Raw genomic sequence first — 18,025 nt, 5'->3', positions numbered from 1 at the left:
CAGTAAGATCAGATGGGAAAATAAACAATTAAAAGAACTTAAAACCATGAAGCTAGCTGGTTGCAAGCTAGTACCGTTGAAGACTCCATTAGTTTCTTTTCCGTATTCGAGCGGAAAGACAACTGGTATAATGTCCATGAGTTGAACAGAAAACGGAAAAACTTTAAAAATAATCAACTGTTCTTGGATGAAATCAGAATCCATTTCGGGTTCTACCCAGAGTTACAATCTTTATCAAATTAACATATTTTTTTTTCTCTGGTCAAGCTCATGGAAGAAAAAGTCCAGCATTTACGGAATGCAAATAGTGAATTAGAGAAAGAAATTGAGCGGATCCAAACAGATAGATGTACTGATATTGAAAAACTAGTTTATCTGAGATGGGTTAATGCCTGTTTGAGGTATGAGGTTCGAAATTGTCAACCTCCTCCTGGCAAAACTGCATCAAAAGATCTCAGTAAAAACTTGAGCCCGAAATCTGAGCTAAAGGCCAAACAGCTCATACTCGAATATGCAAATTCAGGGGTAGGTAAAAACAGCTATAGGCTAATAGACTCTGATACAGAGTGTGGTCCTTCACGCCAAGCATCCACCATTACAGAACCTTGTGACAATTCAGCCCTGAACCGAAGCAGCAGCTCAAGAAATTCCAAGTTATTTAGTAAACTCAAGAGATTGGTGTCAGGAAAGGAAGGCCAAGGCCATCACTATCACAAGCACTATCATTATATGTTAGCAGCAACAGGCTTTCATCCATGAATAGAAAGGATTCAAGCTCTGTTTTTCCAGAGAGACAACCATCCATTTCTTTTATATCTTCCGGAGAATTCACAGGGAATACAGGAACTCCAGATAATTTTTTTTCAAGAATTTAGGAGTATTAGAAAAAGGGACAGAAGAGAAGATATCCAGAGGCTGAGGAAACTAAGCTCTGTAGAAAACTCACAGACCAAAGATGGAGACAGACGCAATGATTTGAGGCCACAACATGGGTACAAAGAAATGATATTAGGTAAAGGGGATGCCGCGGAATTGGTTGAAGATTGCAGGTTGAATCATACTCATGATACTCCAGAGAAGCTCGAGGAGAAGAAATTTGCTGATTGTTCCTTTATTTTCTTTCTCTGATCGTTTCCTTTGTTTCCAAGACAATTCTTTCACAAAAGATTTGAAGAACGAGAAAGTTACAGAGAAAAATAAATTTCGACTGAAATGAAAACGTGAACCGGTGAACATAATGAGCTCTTGTCCAGATTCCAGGCCCATTGTACATGAACTCAGGTTATATTACACGAAAAGCCAATCGAACTCCGTCAACAGGTCTCGGATGAGGAAGGAAAGCGATCTTCGCGTCTGGGTTCAAGGGCTCCCACCTCAGTACATCAAATTAGTTTTTCCTCGATTTATCCGACAAGCCGTCAAGAGCATTTTAATGGAGCAAAGCGCCGAGTTCTTACTTGTAGCCCAAGGTTAAGTGATGAAAAAAGACGCCGAGTTGTAAACGCACAAGCATGTTTCCGGCGCAAATTCTCGGTTCCCCGCCAAAGACCTGGTACGTACCTGGCTTTGCTGGTTCCTCAAAGAAACAGTGCACGATTGATCGAACCATCTAAATTCTAAACTGTAAACTCATGGTGATGGATTGACGAAATGACAGAAGGGTCGAAGTTGAAGGGATCGTTGAAGTTGTCTGGATCCGTGTGAAGGTGGGGAGCCATATTACAACCTTCCATAGCTTAAACAACTCAAAGAATCAAATTACAAAAGTTTGCACATTAACCTTGATAATCAGCGTCTGCATTTGTCTTTCTAAAGATCATTGGTGCAATATTGGCCATCCTTATCACTTTTTCCACCACCTGAGATGAAAGGAGAGAGTTCATTTAAGCAGATGTGGCTTTGAACTAGATTTGCTTTAATTCATTTTAAAATTATACATATAAAAGCCCAACCATAAAATTGAACTAGGAATTTTTCAAAAAATTTATTTGTTATGATTTTATATGTTGATTTTAGACCTTTATTGTTGATTCATTTATGGTTCTACCTGTCTTTGATCGAGTAAATAAAAAATAGAAACTGCACTAATCATTTCAAATAAAAGAAGCAAATATCAAGTAACTTGAATAAGTAAAAACATTCACCAGTTTATTTGCTCGATAAGGGCTAAATTGAGATAGAATTCATGAGTGCCTACCTTGGGAGTGTATTGATATCCTCCATGGTAAGAAAATCCCTTGAAAATCCCTTTCCTTTTGTTCACTAATTTTCTGGTTTTCTTCCTGCAACGAAGCATAGTGAAGTTCAGAGCTTTGGATGAGCCAGACCGGATTATTTTCTTGATGTGCTACTCTTCACTGAGTTGTTCATAATGAAGTTCATATTGTGATGCGACTTACAAATCTTTAAAAGTTTTCGACAAGTTTTTTTAAGGGCAGTGGAAATTTTTTTGAGAAAAGATTATTACCCTAAGACGTTGGAGCACAGCAGGGAACTTAGCCAGGTAATACAAAGCCCACATTGTGGATATGCCAGTTGATTCATAGCCTGCAAGTAACAGAGAAGCAATGTTGTCGACCACCTCTTCGTCATTCAGTTGTTTCCCTTGTTCATCCTTAATTCTCATCAACCCTTCCATCAGATCTTTTCTTTCCCCATTTTCGTTACCTCCTCGTTTCCGCTTCTCACACTTCATTTAATCTCCTCCGACACTACCACAGAGAATTCGTAACTTTGCAAACTCAATATTCCTGAAAATGAAACGGAAGAACAGTACCTACTGGTTTTGGCTTCAATACCTACCTTGAGGGCGTGATGAAATGCAGTTCCGGGAAAATTATACGGTTGAGCTCTTATTCCTGCTACCATGCCTCTGAAGCACTGATCCTGTTCGTGCAGATACGGACCGGGCTCGAAGCTGACGAACATCTTGCATATGTTTTCGAAAGTTACCTGGAAGTGCTACGTAGGTTACAGCGACCCAAAGAGAAAGAGAGAGAGGGAGAGAGGGAGAGAGCAGGGATGACGGGCATGCATGAAGGATGAAAAATTAAAGTCACCTTCTTCGCTTCTTCATCGACTTTGATGATACCCTTTTCTGCCCATGACCGGAGGGCAGATACCGTGCGCGGCTGAACTGCGACAGTGATGTGTTTCAGCGCGTCAGTTGGCTAATGGCGTTCACAACGAAAGCCCTGAGCCTGGTATGTAGGGGTCCATTGACGGCGACCATGGAGTTGAAGCCGACAAGCTCCTTCGCCAGCCAACTGATGGCTGGACTGCAAGGCGAATATGTTGATAGCTGGGGGAGTAGGCTATGATGTTTGAGATTTTTATATTGTAAATTATATAACGAAGGAAAAATATTTTAGCCTATTTTCCAAGAAAAAATATTTTTCCCAATCGGAGTTATCTACAAAGAGAAATCTATATTTGAATGAGCAAATGTCAGATTACGAAAGAGGTTCGAGCAGCAGTAAAAAACTTCAAATTCTGAAGTATTTTATGCTATCATGAACGAGACTTTATATGAAGATTATATATATATATATATATATAAAGATCTTTAAGTCTATTATCTTACATATTCAACCAATTTTCAATCGGATTTATCTACAAAGATAAATCGATATTTGAATTAGCGAAGGTCAGATTGAAAAAAAGGTTCGAGCAGCAGCAGAAAGCTTCAACTTCCGAATTATTTTATGCTATCAAGAACAAGACGTTATATGGCGAATTATACATCAAAAGAAATATATTTAAGTCTACTTTCTTACCTACTTAACTAATTCTCGATCTAAGTTTTTTATAAGGAGATATTGATCCTGGAAGAGTCAATGGTCATGCAGAAAAATAAAAGGAGAAACGGTGCTTAGTTCGGCCAGATGACAGAGACCGAAATTTATCAAATTATTTATCTTCTGATAATTATATTTTATGAAGAGAGGTTATATTTGGATGAAAGATATTTAAGTCTAATTTCAGAAGGAGAAAATTTCATTGTTAGTCTGATCTATATTTAAAGATATATTTGCATTGGAATAATCAAAGGTCATGCTGGTATTCTGTTATCTTGAAAAATCCGAATTTATGCCCTTTGTTATGCGTCATTGTTTGAGTTGCTATATTAGGAAAATATCTCATTTCTCCCTGGTTTAAGGGTTTATTACTACATCTATATTATTTTGGCTTATTGTTGTATCTATGATATTTGGTTCAAGCTGAGATCACTGCCATTACCTCCCAACTTGAGGGGGAGAGGTAGAAGAAGTACAAGAAAGAAGTATTTTATTCCATATGTTGTGGATAAATTTATGTGACCACAATATTCAAGAAAGGGGGAACACAAAAGATGATGCTTATGCATCTAAGAAAAAATATTTCTTTCGGATTATGATTATTTAATGGGTTCTTCTACAAGGTTTATTATTTTGGTTCATGTTATATGTGTTGAAAAGATGGTCGTGTTACATTACAGCTGCTGTTATTATGTCTATTTGGATGAGACATTATTATTGAATAAGAGGTGGCCTCAGTACCTTTTCTTATACCATAATTTGTTTGACTCACAAAAATATCACGGTTGGGACACCATGAGAGTCGGTCCCCGAATTGGGACACCATGATAAATTTAACTCTAAAAAATATCACAGTTGGGATACCATGTTAGTCTGATCTATATTTAAAGATATATTTGCATTGGAATAATCAAAGGTCATGCTGGTATTCTGTTATATTGAAAAATCCGAATTTATGCCCTTTGTTCTGCGTCACTGTTTGAGTTGCTATATTAGGAAAATATCTCACTTCTCCCTGGTTTAAGGGTTTATTACTACATCTATGTTATTTTAGCTTATTGTTGTATCTATGATATTTGGTTCAAGCTGAGATCACTTCCATTACCTCACAACTTGAGGGGGAGAGGTAGAAGAAGTACAAGAAAAAAGTATTTTATTCCATATGTTGTGGATAAATTTATGTGACCAAAATATTCAAGAAAGGGGGAGCACAAAAGATGATGTTTATGCATCTAAGAAAAAGTATTTCTTTTGGATTATGATTATTTAATGGGTTCTTCTACAAGGTTTATTATTTTGGTTCATGTTATATGTGTTGAAAAGATGGTCGTGTTACATTACAACTGCTGCTATTATGTATATTTGGATGAGACATTATTATTGAAGAAGAGGTGGCCTCAGTGCCTTTTCTTATACCATAATTTGTTTGACTCACAAAAATACCACGGTTGGGACACCATGAGAGTCGGTCCTCGAATTGGGACACCATGAAAAATTTAACTCTAAAAAATATCACAGTTGGGATACCATGAGACCCCCCCCCCCCCCCCCCCCCCCCCTCCTCCCTATAATGGCTTTTATTACTTCTATCACTTGAGAATCGTTGTCCTGTGGAGGGACACGATGGTGGATACTTTAGAGCAATGCCGATAGACACACTACCTATAGAAGACGGAGTGCGCCCTGCATCCAACAGTAGGACTGGAGTATGGAGCAATGTCTTATAGGTTAGGAGTGATTTTTACTCTCACTTCTATTATGTCAGCAGGGCCTCATGGAAGGACGCAACAGCATAAGGGGGAGTATTGGAAGATGAAGACATATTGAAGATGTGTCATTTTATACAAAAAGATTTTATACATTATTTGCAACAAGTTGGGAGTTCATGTTGTTATCTCACCCCAGCTTGAGGGGGAGTGTTGGAATATAAGCCCAAACCCACACGACTGAGGAAGACCCACACATCTAAGAGTATTATAAGATGGGTCACATGACTAAGGAAGGCCTAAGGGATTGGCCCAAGCACATGAGATGTAGGACCCACCATGATTACCACAAACTGACATCCTTATCACATAAGTTGGAAGATCAAGAAGGACTCACAAAGACATATTTATCTTATGGTCATGTCCTATAAGAGTTCTAGTTTGAGTTATGTTTGTCTTTTATCTATATTGAGTTATTTAATTATGCTAGGACTTATTTTAAGTGTTAGAGTTTGGGTGTAATTAGGACAAAGGTAGTTTTATTGTAATTGAACCATACTACATTCCTCTATTATAAAAAGAGGTTCATGTACTCTGATTATAAGAAGTTAATGAAGCCAATGAAGTATTTCTCTTTTCCATAAATTCAACAGACATTTACCAAATTACCCATTTTTAAAAACTTATTTCGATAAATGACGTCACTTTGAACTTATTTTGAAAAATACCCAACTTTGACCGTTCCATTGTACATGTGTACAGTTAAAGGTGACATGTAAGCTTTGACTAATTACGTATCGCTACATCATCAACATTGCGTGAGTAGATAGACACATCGATTGCCACATCACCATTCTGACCCGTCAGCAGCCAAATAAGATGCCACGTCATTAAATGACAAAACATTGAATATTTTTTTTTTATTTTAAAAATTAAATTTATGAATACACTTTTTATTACCTTATATTTAAAATAATAAATTATAAATAAATATAATAAATAATTAAAAAATAACTCTTATCCATTTAACACCATTTATTATCGATTAAAATATTTATTAATTTTAAAATATATGAAAAATCTATATTAGAGTTTAAAAATAAAATTTATCGTTACATTTTTTATTACTTTATATTTAAAATATATATATACTAATTAATTAAAAATCTTACTCAGGAGTTAACCATGAGTTGAAGGTTCCTTTGAACTATTTTTTTTCCCTTGAAGCGAAGAAGAGAAAAGGGATTCTCTGGTCTTCGTTTCTATTACTATCGGAAAGTATAATTCTTCAAAGAACAAATGTTTTTTGAAAAAAAAAAGAAGCGGAATAACTAATTGTTTTTTAATTAAAAAATACATTTCTCTGTTTTTTCCTTTTTTCAAAACAGAGAAAATTGGCAGGGAGAATTGAAAAACTAGGAAGAAGCCATATTTAATAATGGTTTCCAGGAATTCAGATTCACGTCTGTATTAATAAACTACAGGAAACCTATTGAAGACTCCATTAAATAAGACGGTGTCTACTCTGCATTGAGGAAAGGAACAGTTTTCTCCAAGTTCCAACGTTCAGCGAGAGTAACAGAAAAAAAAAGATCAACGACAAAGTAGAATGGCTTCCTTCTCCCATATCTTTTGACAAATTAGACACCATCATACTCCTAGAGAGACAGAGCAAACAATTCTTGTCTCTTTCAAAATAGGAATCAAACCCATTTAAGGGAACAACAGAAACACCCAATTTTTGGGGAGCCGCGGCAGTTGGAACGGTGAGAGTGCGAGAGGAGGGGAGAGGGAGAGGAGAAAAAGGGAGGAGAGATAGAACAAAAAAAAAACAAAACGATGTAAGATGACAAAGCAAGAAGAGTGTTAATAGATAATGATGTGGCATCTTACTTGGCAGATGATGTGATTGGAATGGTGATGTGGTAGTCAATATGTCTATCTACTAAAATAATATTGATGATGTAGTGACACATAATCAATCAAAGCTTAGGTGTCAATGGAACTGTAAAAGTTAGATATTTTTTAATATAAAATTAAAAATTATGTCTTTTATGAAAATAAAATTTAAAAAATAAATAATTTGGAAAATGTTCTAATTTTATAAGGGAGAAGAATATGAGGGAAGATTCTGACCGCGGGAGACGGTAGTGTCACCTCACCCTTGGGTGGGTTTGTAGATATTGGGGAGGTCTTTTCCTCATTTATTGAAGATGAAAGAGAGGGGACGGAACACTGAGGTCAAACTTAGCAAGGCAAATGTGTCGTTTTTATTTAAACGAAAACCAGGGTGGCTATAGAGACAACGACACCTTCAGAAGCTTCAGCGAACCCAACAATAGAAGTTGAACAAATCGATTGTCCTCGTTAGCAGAAAACTAGTGTGGTCACGACCAGCAAGAGTGGTCGTGCCTCAGATAAGCATTCAATCAACTTCTGACCTTCTAGTGTCTGGATGAGGCTCTACCACTGTAGAAATAGGGTTGAGAATTAGTCTCTCGGGGTGAGTAAGATGATGACCACTGAGTCATTTCTTGAGCATGGGTCCCAGAAGTCAATATGAGAACCGCACAAAACTCGCATCAGCTCTATGCTAGGAAGCTTTCGTGCAGATTCCAAATATCGACCACTTCGGTAATCATCAGATAGGCCACTGAGTTTGACACCCAGTGCCACCCGTTGTCTTCTGAAGGCCTGAAGCGTCTCGCTCTTGCATCGATACACATTTTATCAGTTTAGCTTCTTCTGAGCTCAACATTTCCCAAGCACTATCGACTAACTTCCAAACGAAAACGAACCAGACGTACAAAAAGCTGTAATCCCACTTTTTTCAGCCTTTCCGCTGGCCATCTCTACGTGTCTCCAGAAGCGAAAAGTTTCCAAAATAAAAAACAGTCGAGATTTCTCCATGAGCACTACTGTGAAAAAGATGAGCACCAATTTACCAATCATGCTGCAGGTTATCAGTTTCTGTTTCTGCTCTTGGCTCATCATGACAGAGAAACAAGTTAGAAGTGGGATGGGGTTGTCGTCTTTCTTCCCAAATTGTTACTTCTGTTTTAATGACGCTGTAACTGAATTCTGATAGCTTCCCGGGATGCCTATTTTTAGTCCTAGGGGTGGGTGACTAGTCTATCAGTTAATGCAGGACCAGATACCCCCCTCCATTGCTTGTGGACTGCACTGGCCAGTTTTTTTTATCATCGCCTGGCCCACTCGCAGGACGCGGTGCCTTCTTCTGATACAATTTGCTTTCTATAAGGTTCTTTGACAACAGACACCAGACACTTTCACAATACTTTCTCCCTCTCGGTCATTTTTTGTTTTTTAGAAAGAAATTTGGTTTCTGGGACCCAACTGTCCCGAGAGCCATGAACCTTACAATTTGTTGGCCTCTCTCTCTCTCTCTCTCTCTCTCTCTTAGAAGGAAATTTAATTCCTGGGACTCAATTGTGTTGAAAGCCATGGACCTTAACTTTTGTCTGGGTGAAACTGGTAAAACTACAAATTTAGATTCTTTTCAATTACTGAACAGCAAACGAGTTTAATCGCAGTATCACTATCCTATCTGACAACTAGTTTACGTTATTACAATGCTTTGCATCCGTCATCCACATGGTCATCTCTATCGTCCTTTGCTAAACTCTGGTTATAAAATGTGCGGAGAGACCCAGGAAGGAGTGTGCAAGGAAGATAAAAGATGGCAGAAGCTGAGGTAGTGAATATGCAGAAATCAAGTGTTGGGAGCTTCTTGTATTGGTTGAGATGCTATCCGTTCTCATCTTCTTCATATTCGTTAAGCAAGAGAGCAGAGGAAGGAGACACCGGAGAAGACGCTACACTGAAAGTGGAGAGGAAGCCCGGAGGATGGAAATCCATGCCTTACGTTATAGGTTCTGTTTCTCTTCTCTTTTCTTCTATATCATTAAATGGATAAGTCCCATTTTGGTTTTTCTTCAATCTTTGCATCTCAAAGCAGATTTCAAGTTAACCCTTGAAGGATCCTTAAAAAGTTTCCATCGTTAAAAGCTGTTTTAATGTTGGCTACAGGGAACGAGACGTTCGAGAAGCTGGCGACGATAGGACTGCTGTCAAATTTCATGGTGTATCTTCTGACTCAGTACCACCTGAAGCAGGTCGACGCCACCAACGTCGTCAACATCTGGTTCGGAACCACCAACTTCGCGCCCCTCTTCGGAGCCTTCGTCTCCGACGCCTATTTGGGAAGATTCAGGACTCTAGCCTACTCCTCGGTTGCATCGTTTCTGGTACGACGAACAACTTATCTCCCCTTTCCTTCTCCCTTACATCTGTCCAAAACCAAAACAGAAAGTGTCCATAAACAAGCAGAAAAATAATTTTAATTTTGTCACTTTCCCCTCGGAAGAGAGGAACCGTGAACGCCATCCTCCCATGAAAGCTGGAGAATCGAACTAAATTACTTGTGTTTCCTGCTGGTTCTAGTAAAATCACAGTAGTTTAACACGGCTACACTTAACATTTTTAATTCCAATCGTTAACTTGCGTGCTATAACAGACTTTTAATTAATGCAATTGCATGGAAATTAAAAAAATTTCCTGAGAATCTGATGATTGTCGATGATCTTCGAAAGAATATATATACACCACGCAAAAAAATGAGCCTAATTTATTTATAGAACTGGTGGGTAGACCAGGCCCATCCTCCACCGGCATCTAAATCTGAGTTGTTGATAGTATATGTTTGAAAGATGCTTTATTAAAACTATGGGAGAAGAAATTTTTGAACATGCCCTTTTGGCTCATACATCTTGTCCTTTTAGTTTAATTAGGGCAGGACAGAAAATAAATGCAGTTGGTATTGTTGCTATTATTATAATGATCTTAAAATGATAGCACATAGAGTACATTTGGCAAATTTTGTCATAATGGACCTGATTTACATGGAGATTCTTCGGTAAAAATGGATCGTTACTTGCAGGGAATGGTGACACTGACGCTAACGGCGCTGATACCAGGCCTCCGGCCGCCTAGTTGCAACCCACCCCACGAAGCATGCGAAGGTCCGGATGCAAGCCAACTGACCGTTCTTTCCTTGGCGCTGGGCTTGCTGACGATCGGTGCAGCTGGAATCCGGCCGTGCAGTCTCCCCTTCGGCGTCGACCAGTTCGATGCCTCCACCGAGAAGGGAAGAAAAGGCATCGATAGTTTCTTTAACTGGTACTACTTCACCTTCACGGCCGCGATAATGATCGCACTCACGGTGATCGTCTACATCCAAAGCAATGTGAGTTGGGCGCTGGGGTTGGGTATCCCCACCCTGCTCATGCTCTGCTCCGTCACTCTCTTCTTCGTTGGCACCAGGATCTATGTTCATGTCCCCCCGAGTGGGAGTGTGTTCTCCGATATGGCGCAGGTGCTCGTTGCTGCTTACAGAAAACGTCGTCTTGGTCTTCCACCGTATGAAGAGCAGCAGAGAGTTCTGTATAACCCTTCGCCTAAACACTCTTACACTGCTAAACTTCCTCTCACTCCACGAATGAGGTATTTTTATGTTGTTGTTTTTTTGTTTTTTGTAGCATCTACAACAGAATTCTTTCTGTGATGCAAATTTTCTTAGAATCTTGATTATAGATATGATTGGAAGATATTGTTTCTCTCAGCTGCTTGAACAAAGCTGCACTGGTCATGGACGGGAATTTGGATCCAGAGGGCTCTCCTGCTAATCCGTGGAATCTTTGCAGTATCCAACAGATTGAAGAGCTCAAGTGCTTGTTACGTATCGGGCCCATCTGGGCAGCCGGCATCCTCTGCTTCACTTCCATCGCCCAACAGAGTACCTTCACTGTTTCACAGGCGATGAAGATGGACCGCCACCTCGGTCCTCGCTTCCAAATCCCTCCGGGCTCTCTCGTCGTCATCTCTATGATCGCACTAATCCTATGGATCCCCTTCTATGACCGGGTCCTCGTCCCTGCAATCCAGAAGATCACCAAACAACAGGGAGGAATCACTCTTCTTCAAAGGATGGGCATAGGAATGGGGTTCTCCATCCTCTCTATGGTGGTCGCCGGCCTGGTGGAGGCAAAGCGAAGAAACTCTGCGGTCACCCATGGCCGCCCCGACGGGGTTGCACCCATTTCAGTCATGTGGCTGGCCCCGCAGCTCCTGCTCATGGGACTCTGTGAGGCCTTCAACGGCATCGGACAGATTGAGTTCTACTACAAACAGTTCCCGGAGCATATGCGGAGCTTTGCGGGCTCTCTGTTCTTCTGCACCATTGCCGGAGCCAGCTACGTGAGCAGCTTCATCATCGCCATTGTTCATAACCGCACAGGCACTCACACTAAACAAAACTGGCTCGCTGACGACATTAACCAGGGCAGGCTCGATTATTTCTATTACCTTGTTGCAATTTTGGGCGCCATTAATCTTCTCTACTACATCTGCTGTGCTCGTTGTTATCGGTACAAGGCTAGCTCCCTCGAGGGGGAAGACGTTAACGTAGTTATTGAACTAAATGAGCCCAAAACCAGTGGCCATTGATCTAATTTACTTCAGCAGCTCTGTAACATTTCTCTTATCTGTGTACATATAGTTAAAAAACAAAAGCAGTTAGAGAACTGAAAGAACAAACAGTTGAAAGAAATGAATATGAAAAGACTGGTAGAAGGTATCTTCAGCAGATATGACTTTCTCGATCAGGATTTCCACTCTCGTCCGCTACTATTTGTCGGTGGATAGAATAGACCGCCAGAGCTCAATTATATATGCAATTCCTGTACTGAAACAACAGGAGACTTGTCAAAATCTCGAGCATTAAGTGCCGTTGCTCACACATCTTTCATAAGCGATTTAACAAAGCCAATCAATGATCAGAGAACTGAATTCTGATAATTCACTCCATTTGGTTGATCGTATGATCTCTTCCGTGGCCGCGAAAAAAACAGAACTATCGCCGCATTAAATCCTATACTGGAAGAAGAAAGAAGAATGCTACATCCTCTCAGTGATCTCTTCCGTGGCCGCGAAAAAAACAGAACTATCGCCGCATTAAATCCTATACTGGAAGAAGAAAGAAGAATGCTACATCCTCTCAGTGATCAGTTGCCATCAGCTTCTTCCTTCCGTCGAAGCAGCCAAGATAGCAGGCATGGCACTTCAACGACAAATCCCTCCGATAGAATAGGACAGATACTACGGATCGATACGTCAATTTGGGTCCTCATCGTCCCCCTCTGGACTCGTCGCATTCATTACGAGGGCCATCCAGTCCATGCTCAGATCATCGGTAACTGAGGCCGAACCACTGTAAATTCGAAACACCGACGTCCAGTCCAACGTGACAACTGCGGCATTGTCAGGCGTCGCCCATGAATCTGGTGTCAAGATGCGGCCTTTGTTTGTATCTGATAGGGGAAGGCCGATCGGTCGACTGCAACATTTGAATCGGGGAATTTCCGCATGTAAGACAGAAGTATGATTTTCATACAAATTATCTTATTTTTTCCAAGTGGAGAAAAAAGAATATTTAGGTATTTTATTATTTAAATATGTCCCCTCTCTCTCTCTCTATCTCTCTCTCTCTCATCGCTACATCAATGTACATGGCTCATTTTAAATGAAATTTGCTAGTATTAAATTTTCATTATTTTTTTAGGGTGCCCATGAGCTAGTACTATTAGTTTTAATCCCTTTTTCATTATCATTCAAAGGGGAGTCACGTCCCATTCACCCCTTCACAAATAATTGAAAAATATTTAACCCTAATGTTAGTCTATTAAATAATGTATTTTGACATAATCCTAATTGTATTCCCCCTAGTTAACCAAGTGTTTGATCAACTGCTCCACATGAGACAACCGATCTGAGCTCAACTCCCACAAGATTAGCATGGTAAAGGCAAACTTTATCGCTTATAATTTGAAACTACAATTTAGTAACAAACATTGTAACACCCTTGTGAAGTGGGACAGACCTAAATACTTTCCATTCTCCACCTACCAAAGGACAAAGCCATGTTTTACCATAATTTCATAAGCAGGACCCTAGATTCTTATTAATTCCTAAAAAATGATAGAAAAATAAGTTTCATATTGCTTCAATGGGAAATTATAAGAAAACTAAACAAGAAGTACTACAATGGTTCTTGATCACTTACTCTTACTTTCAAATTTATTTATTATTTGTTAAAAATTAATTTATTTCTAGTGTAAGTATAAATATCATGACTAATTTTCAAATTGTTTCATATGGCGATACAAACACAAGAAAATCGTTTAAAGAGAATTTTTTTCCAATAGGAGAATTTTCCACTGAGTGAATTAGTGATAGGGAAAATGATTTTTTTTGTCGTTTTGTTTTCTTATGGCGGCACAAATGGTTCCTAAATCGGTTTGCTCGAATCAGATTAATCTTGGGTGAAGTTAGAGACGACTCAATACATTTGCACATGGCAAGTCTAATTTCTAGCTCACCTTTGATTCATTGGATAGTCGTAAAAACTAGGTCGGTCTTAGTGGTAGGTTCCTTATGCAACTTGATGAGACATAACCATAGATTGGAATGGGTTTGTTAGTTCAATAAAGAAGCATGGGATAGTACAAAAGATATATCAAACGGGGGACTAACCTCAGGAGTAACAAATCTAATCTTGCATATATTCCTTCCACATTAAAATTTTACCAAGACGGTGCTCTTAGTACTTCCAGACCAACCAGTTAGGTATTCACGTTAGAAAAGTTGGTCCCCGGCTTCCCCCCTCCGTTTTTGAGAAATCCGGTGCAGGACAGTGACGGCGTTCCACACCCCTTACGACAAGAAATATTTCACGTCAATCGGTTTCTATTTCGTTCGATCTTCCAAGGCAGCGTCGATCGATCGACTTATTGGAAGCAATTAAAATAACAACTCCAAACTAGACCAGAAACCGCAGATTCATCAGCCAGAAATATCCACTCTTCCGCAGCCGTGAATTCTACGGAAGAACCTTCAAATATCTCCAGATCCGTCAAATGGCCACCGAAAGTTGATCGTTCAGTTTGGCGTCCTCTGTAATTGGCTTATCTCGTTCCAGACGTTGTTGGCGGGACTAAACAAAAAGGGATAGTTGGATCCAAGAACGTTTTCTACAGTCTGAAATGGATTCGACCAGTTGGAGAAGCGCTCCATAATTCGTTCCATCATCTCCTGCTTTTTTTTTTTTGGAAACAAAAAAAAAACACAAAACATCAACAAAAAGCAGCAAGTGAGACCGAGTTCCATGGAGGGAACAACTTCTGAAAGAAGAGCCGTGGCCCGTAGCTGAACATGTAGATGTTCCGTCTCTTTTCTCCTAATTAGATTAGAGACGAAGCAGACAGTTCCAAGTTGCAGGCGCCGGTAAGGCAAAACTGATCTCTCACGTCAAGCCACTGAACGTGCCATTGAAGCAGACAGTTCCAAGTTGCAGGCGCCGGTAAGGCAAAACTGATCTCTCACGTCAAGCCACTGAACGTGCCATTGTTCAAGAAATGATACCTGAAGTGTTTTCTAACACTTTCTAACAGGAATTTCTAATTACGGCATGAAATATATTGAAAAATATTTAAACCGAAGCCCGAAATCTTACCTCCCTCGTACGATCAGATTCCGTAGAAATCACCGTCGGTCTCTGCTTCTGTTTGGCGCTTTCGCTCCCTGATCACTCTCAGTGATGGTGTAAACTGAAAGGTTGAGTCAGTGAACTAGATTGGGACCAAACACTTTATTTATAAGTCAAGTTTTTATCAAGCTTATCGGCTTCTTGTTACTGCCGATGGGAGAGACATGGGTCATAAATTTCCATAAACGTGGGGACGTGGGTCATAAACTTCCGAAATGGAATTGCTCAACATTTCTCTACGAAAGAAGTTGGACCAACCACTGCTTCCGAAGTTGGGCCCCCCCCGCATTACATAGTTCATTAAATAACATTGTTAGTGTAAAATGAATTGAATTGAAATTAAATTACATCACTTCATTTTCTCAGGCAAACATCGGGGAATTTGGTTTCCCACCTATTTTGCGAATCAACCAATTGAATTGCGTGTTGCCCTTCTCCCCCCCCCCCCCCCCCACGATCCTTCAGCCAAATTTTTTTTTCCCTTCTCCCTCCCTCCCGTCGGCCTTCATCTCCCTCTCGACCTCCATCGCAAAGCACAGGAGGCCGAGCCTCGACCTCCCTCCCTCTCGTCCTCCGTCGCAGAGTACGGGAGGCCGAGCCTTTGTCGTAGAGCCTCTCGGTCTCCCGACTTTTCTTCTCTCCCGGCCTCCCTCTCTTCTCACTCTTAGCATACCGTCGGAGCACCGCCTCCGTCGCCATGGCCTGCCGTTGAGGAAGACAACGCGCGCCGTGAGGAAGAGGATGGTTTAATTTTTCCTAATTTAAGAAAAAATTAAACCATCGTAATAAGAATAATAATTTATATTTTTCATTTATAAAATAATTAATTTTATTTATTTAATATATTTATTTTATAATTACTATATTAAATTAGTTATTAATAGCCATAATTAAATTATTTTAAAAATAAATATTTGATAAATTATTTTGGTTTAATTATCCCATTGCTATAATTAATTAAACCAATGGTTTTTAAATTTTGTGACAATATATTATTAATTATTAATACATAAAAATATATATTATGTTATTGATAAATATATTTATTTATTTATTACTATATTAAATTAGTGAGTTTTAATGTTAAAATATTTCTTATGTTATTAAAAAAAATTTATTTATTTATTATATGCGCTTCTGTTATTTTTTACTTTTTTTATTAATTTTTAATAATTTATTCTAGTCACATGTAATTATTATATTAATTTATAATAAACTATAATCATTAAGTAATATAATATAGTTTTTTTAATTAGGATATTAACATATTTTAATACTACACGTTAAATCACTTATAAGTGTAGTAACCATTTTATTTTGGTTAATTATTTGTTTAGGTATATATTTTATTTAAGTATATTATAAAAGGTTACTCATTCTCTTGTTTATATCATACTTTTCATTCGGGGGCACTAACAATAAAATCTGTTTTCCAGTGCACTTTAACTCGTTTACACTACCCAAGGATGAGTTGAAGTTGAATCAATTCATTTAAGCTCAATTTAATTCTTCACTTCAATTCAAATTTATTGTGGACTGACCCCCCCCTTAATATAGAGAAATTGATCTTAGATTGGATAGATCAGTCTAATGTTGATATATATCTACCAGTATATGTCCTAATTATGCCACATAAAAAAATAAAATAACAACAAAATATTTTCACTTAGGTCAATTTTTTCTAGTAATTTTTTATTTGTGTTACTATAAAAAAGAAGTGGAAATTAGGTGTTATCATGTTTGTATCTATATTCAAAACAAAATAATTTGTTTATAAATAATAAAATAAGATAAATGGAAGAGGCAAGTGATTAATAATTATTCAAATGTTTTCATGCCCTATAAGTTCACTTGAAGAGTTAGTGGAATGTGAATTTCACTCATTTAAGAGATAAAATCGCGTTAATGCATGCAGAAAATTGATTGCATTTACATTGTGTTGTTAATTATTTATTTATTAATTGAATAGGATTTGCATTAACAACTTATATTTCATAGTCATATTAGTTAACAAATATATTCAATATGTATTCCCAATTGATAAATATATCGTAATCCTAATAATCTAATACATCATAAGCATTAACAAATATTAATTAACTATTACACATGAAACAACAAATACGGATCGAGATTTTTCCCCATCTTGCTGCCATTATCTCATAATTATTAGGCAAATACATAAATTAAAAGCATTAATCAATACATTAAGCAAATCATTCATGTCTTAAACTTAAAAAATCAAAATTTTACATGGGAAGAGAAGGAAACCGAGGAATGTTGATTGAGGAAGAGGGAAGGAGATTCAACATTGGATCTAGTCGCCAGTAGGGGTGGCTTCGAATCGAGCAGCTTGAGTAAAGCTCAGTACCGCCTTGGTTCGATTCAATAACTCGAGCTCGAGATCCAGGTTTGGCTCTTTTAAATTAACGAACCGAGCTCGATCAAATCCAAGTTTGTCTCGACGGCTCGCAAGCCGGCTCATTAATTTAACGAGAGGTGGGATTCGGGGAATTTGGGATTTCGGGAGTCTCCGGGTGTTATTCGGGAGTCTCGGGACCGATAATAGAGCCACGTTGTTGGACTCTCTTCTGTTCTGTCTTTACCATTCCCATTTCCGTGTCAGCATGATTTTTTTGCAGAAATCGTGGATTATAGATCAAAATCGTTGTCTGTCAACGGTGATTAATCGAAAATGGGGGATTTTTGGGCTTCATATCCCTCATTCTCCCTCTTCGTATCTCTCCATGATTTTTCGGGGTTTCCCGTCTTTTTGCTTTTCTTCATTTCCTCCTCTGGGTTCCTGATTTATTCCTCCTTTCCCTTGTATCATGGGTAATTTTTCGATTTTGTGCTTCGAGCTCGTGATTTCCCGGTAATCTCTTCGATCAGGCTTCTTC

The 18,025-nt window shown here is 38.6% G+C and overlaps 1 protein-coding gene across 1 annotated transcript; it reads left to right on the top strand.

Annotated features, from left to right (window-relative positions):
- The first annotated feature begins 9,204 nt into the window (after positions 1-9,204).
- On the top strand, positions 9,205-12,093 carry LOC137945978 (protein NRT1/ PTR FAMILY 2.13-like). The gene is made up of 4 exons (XM_068792101.1): positions 9,205-9,396; positions 9,554-9,771; positions 10,464-11,026; positions 11,146-12,093. Exons 1-4 carry the CDS (start codon positions 9,228-9,230, stop codon positions 12,026-12,028), a joined length of 1,833 nt encoding a protein of 610 aa, XP_068648202.1. The 5' UTR covers positions 9,205-9,227; the 3' UTR covers positions 12,029-12,093.
- The last annotated feature ends 5,932 nt before the right edge of the window (positions 12,094-18,025 follow it).

The sequence above is a fragment of the Aristolochia californica genome, unplaced genomic scaffold (genome assembly GCF_029961685.1).
Source record: "Aristolochia californica isolate CCGP_79_NKW_82.1479 unplaced genomic scaffold, dmAriCali1.0.hap1 SCAF_12, whole genome shotgun sequence".
Lineage (NCBI taxonomy): Eukaryota > Viridiplantae > Streptophyta > Magnoliopsida > Piperales > Aristolochiaceae > Aristolochia > Aristolochia californica.
This window is presented reverse-complemented; position numbering and strand designations above follow the sequence as displayed.

Excerpts from the sequence above, each read along its gene's own strand:
- LOC137945978 (XM_068792101.1), top strand. The coding sequence starts at position 9,228 with ATGCAGAAATCAAGTGTTGGGAGCTTCTTGTATTGGTTGAGATGCTAT. Across the intron at positions 9,772-10,463 it reads CCTCGGTTGCATCGTTTCTG|GGAATGGTGACACTGACGCT; the intron begins GTACGACGAACA and ends CGTTACTTGCAG. Across the intron at positions 11,027-11,145 it reads CCTCTCACTCCACGAATGAG|CTGCTTGAACAAAGCTGCAC; the intron begins GTATTTTTATGT and ends TGTTTCTCTCAG.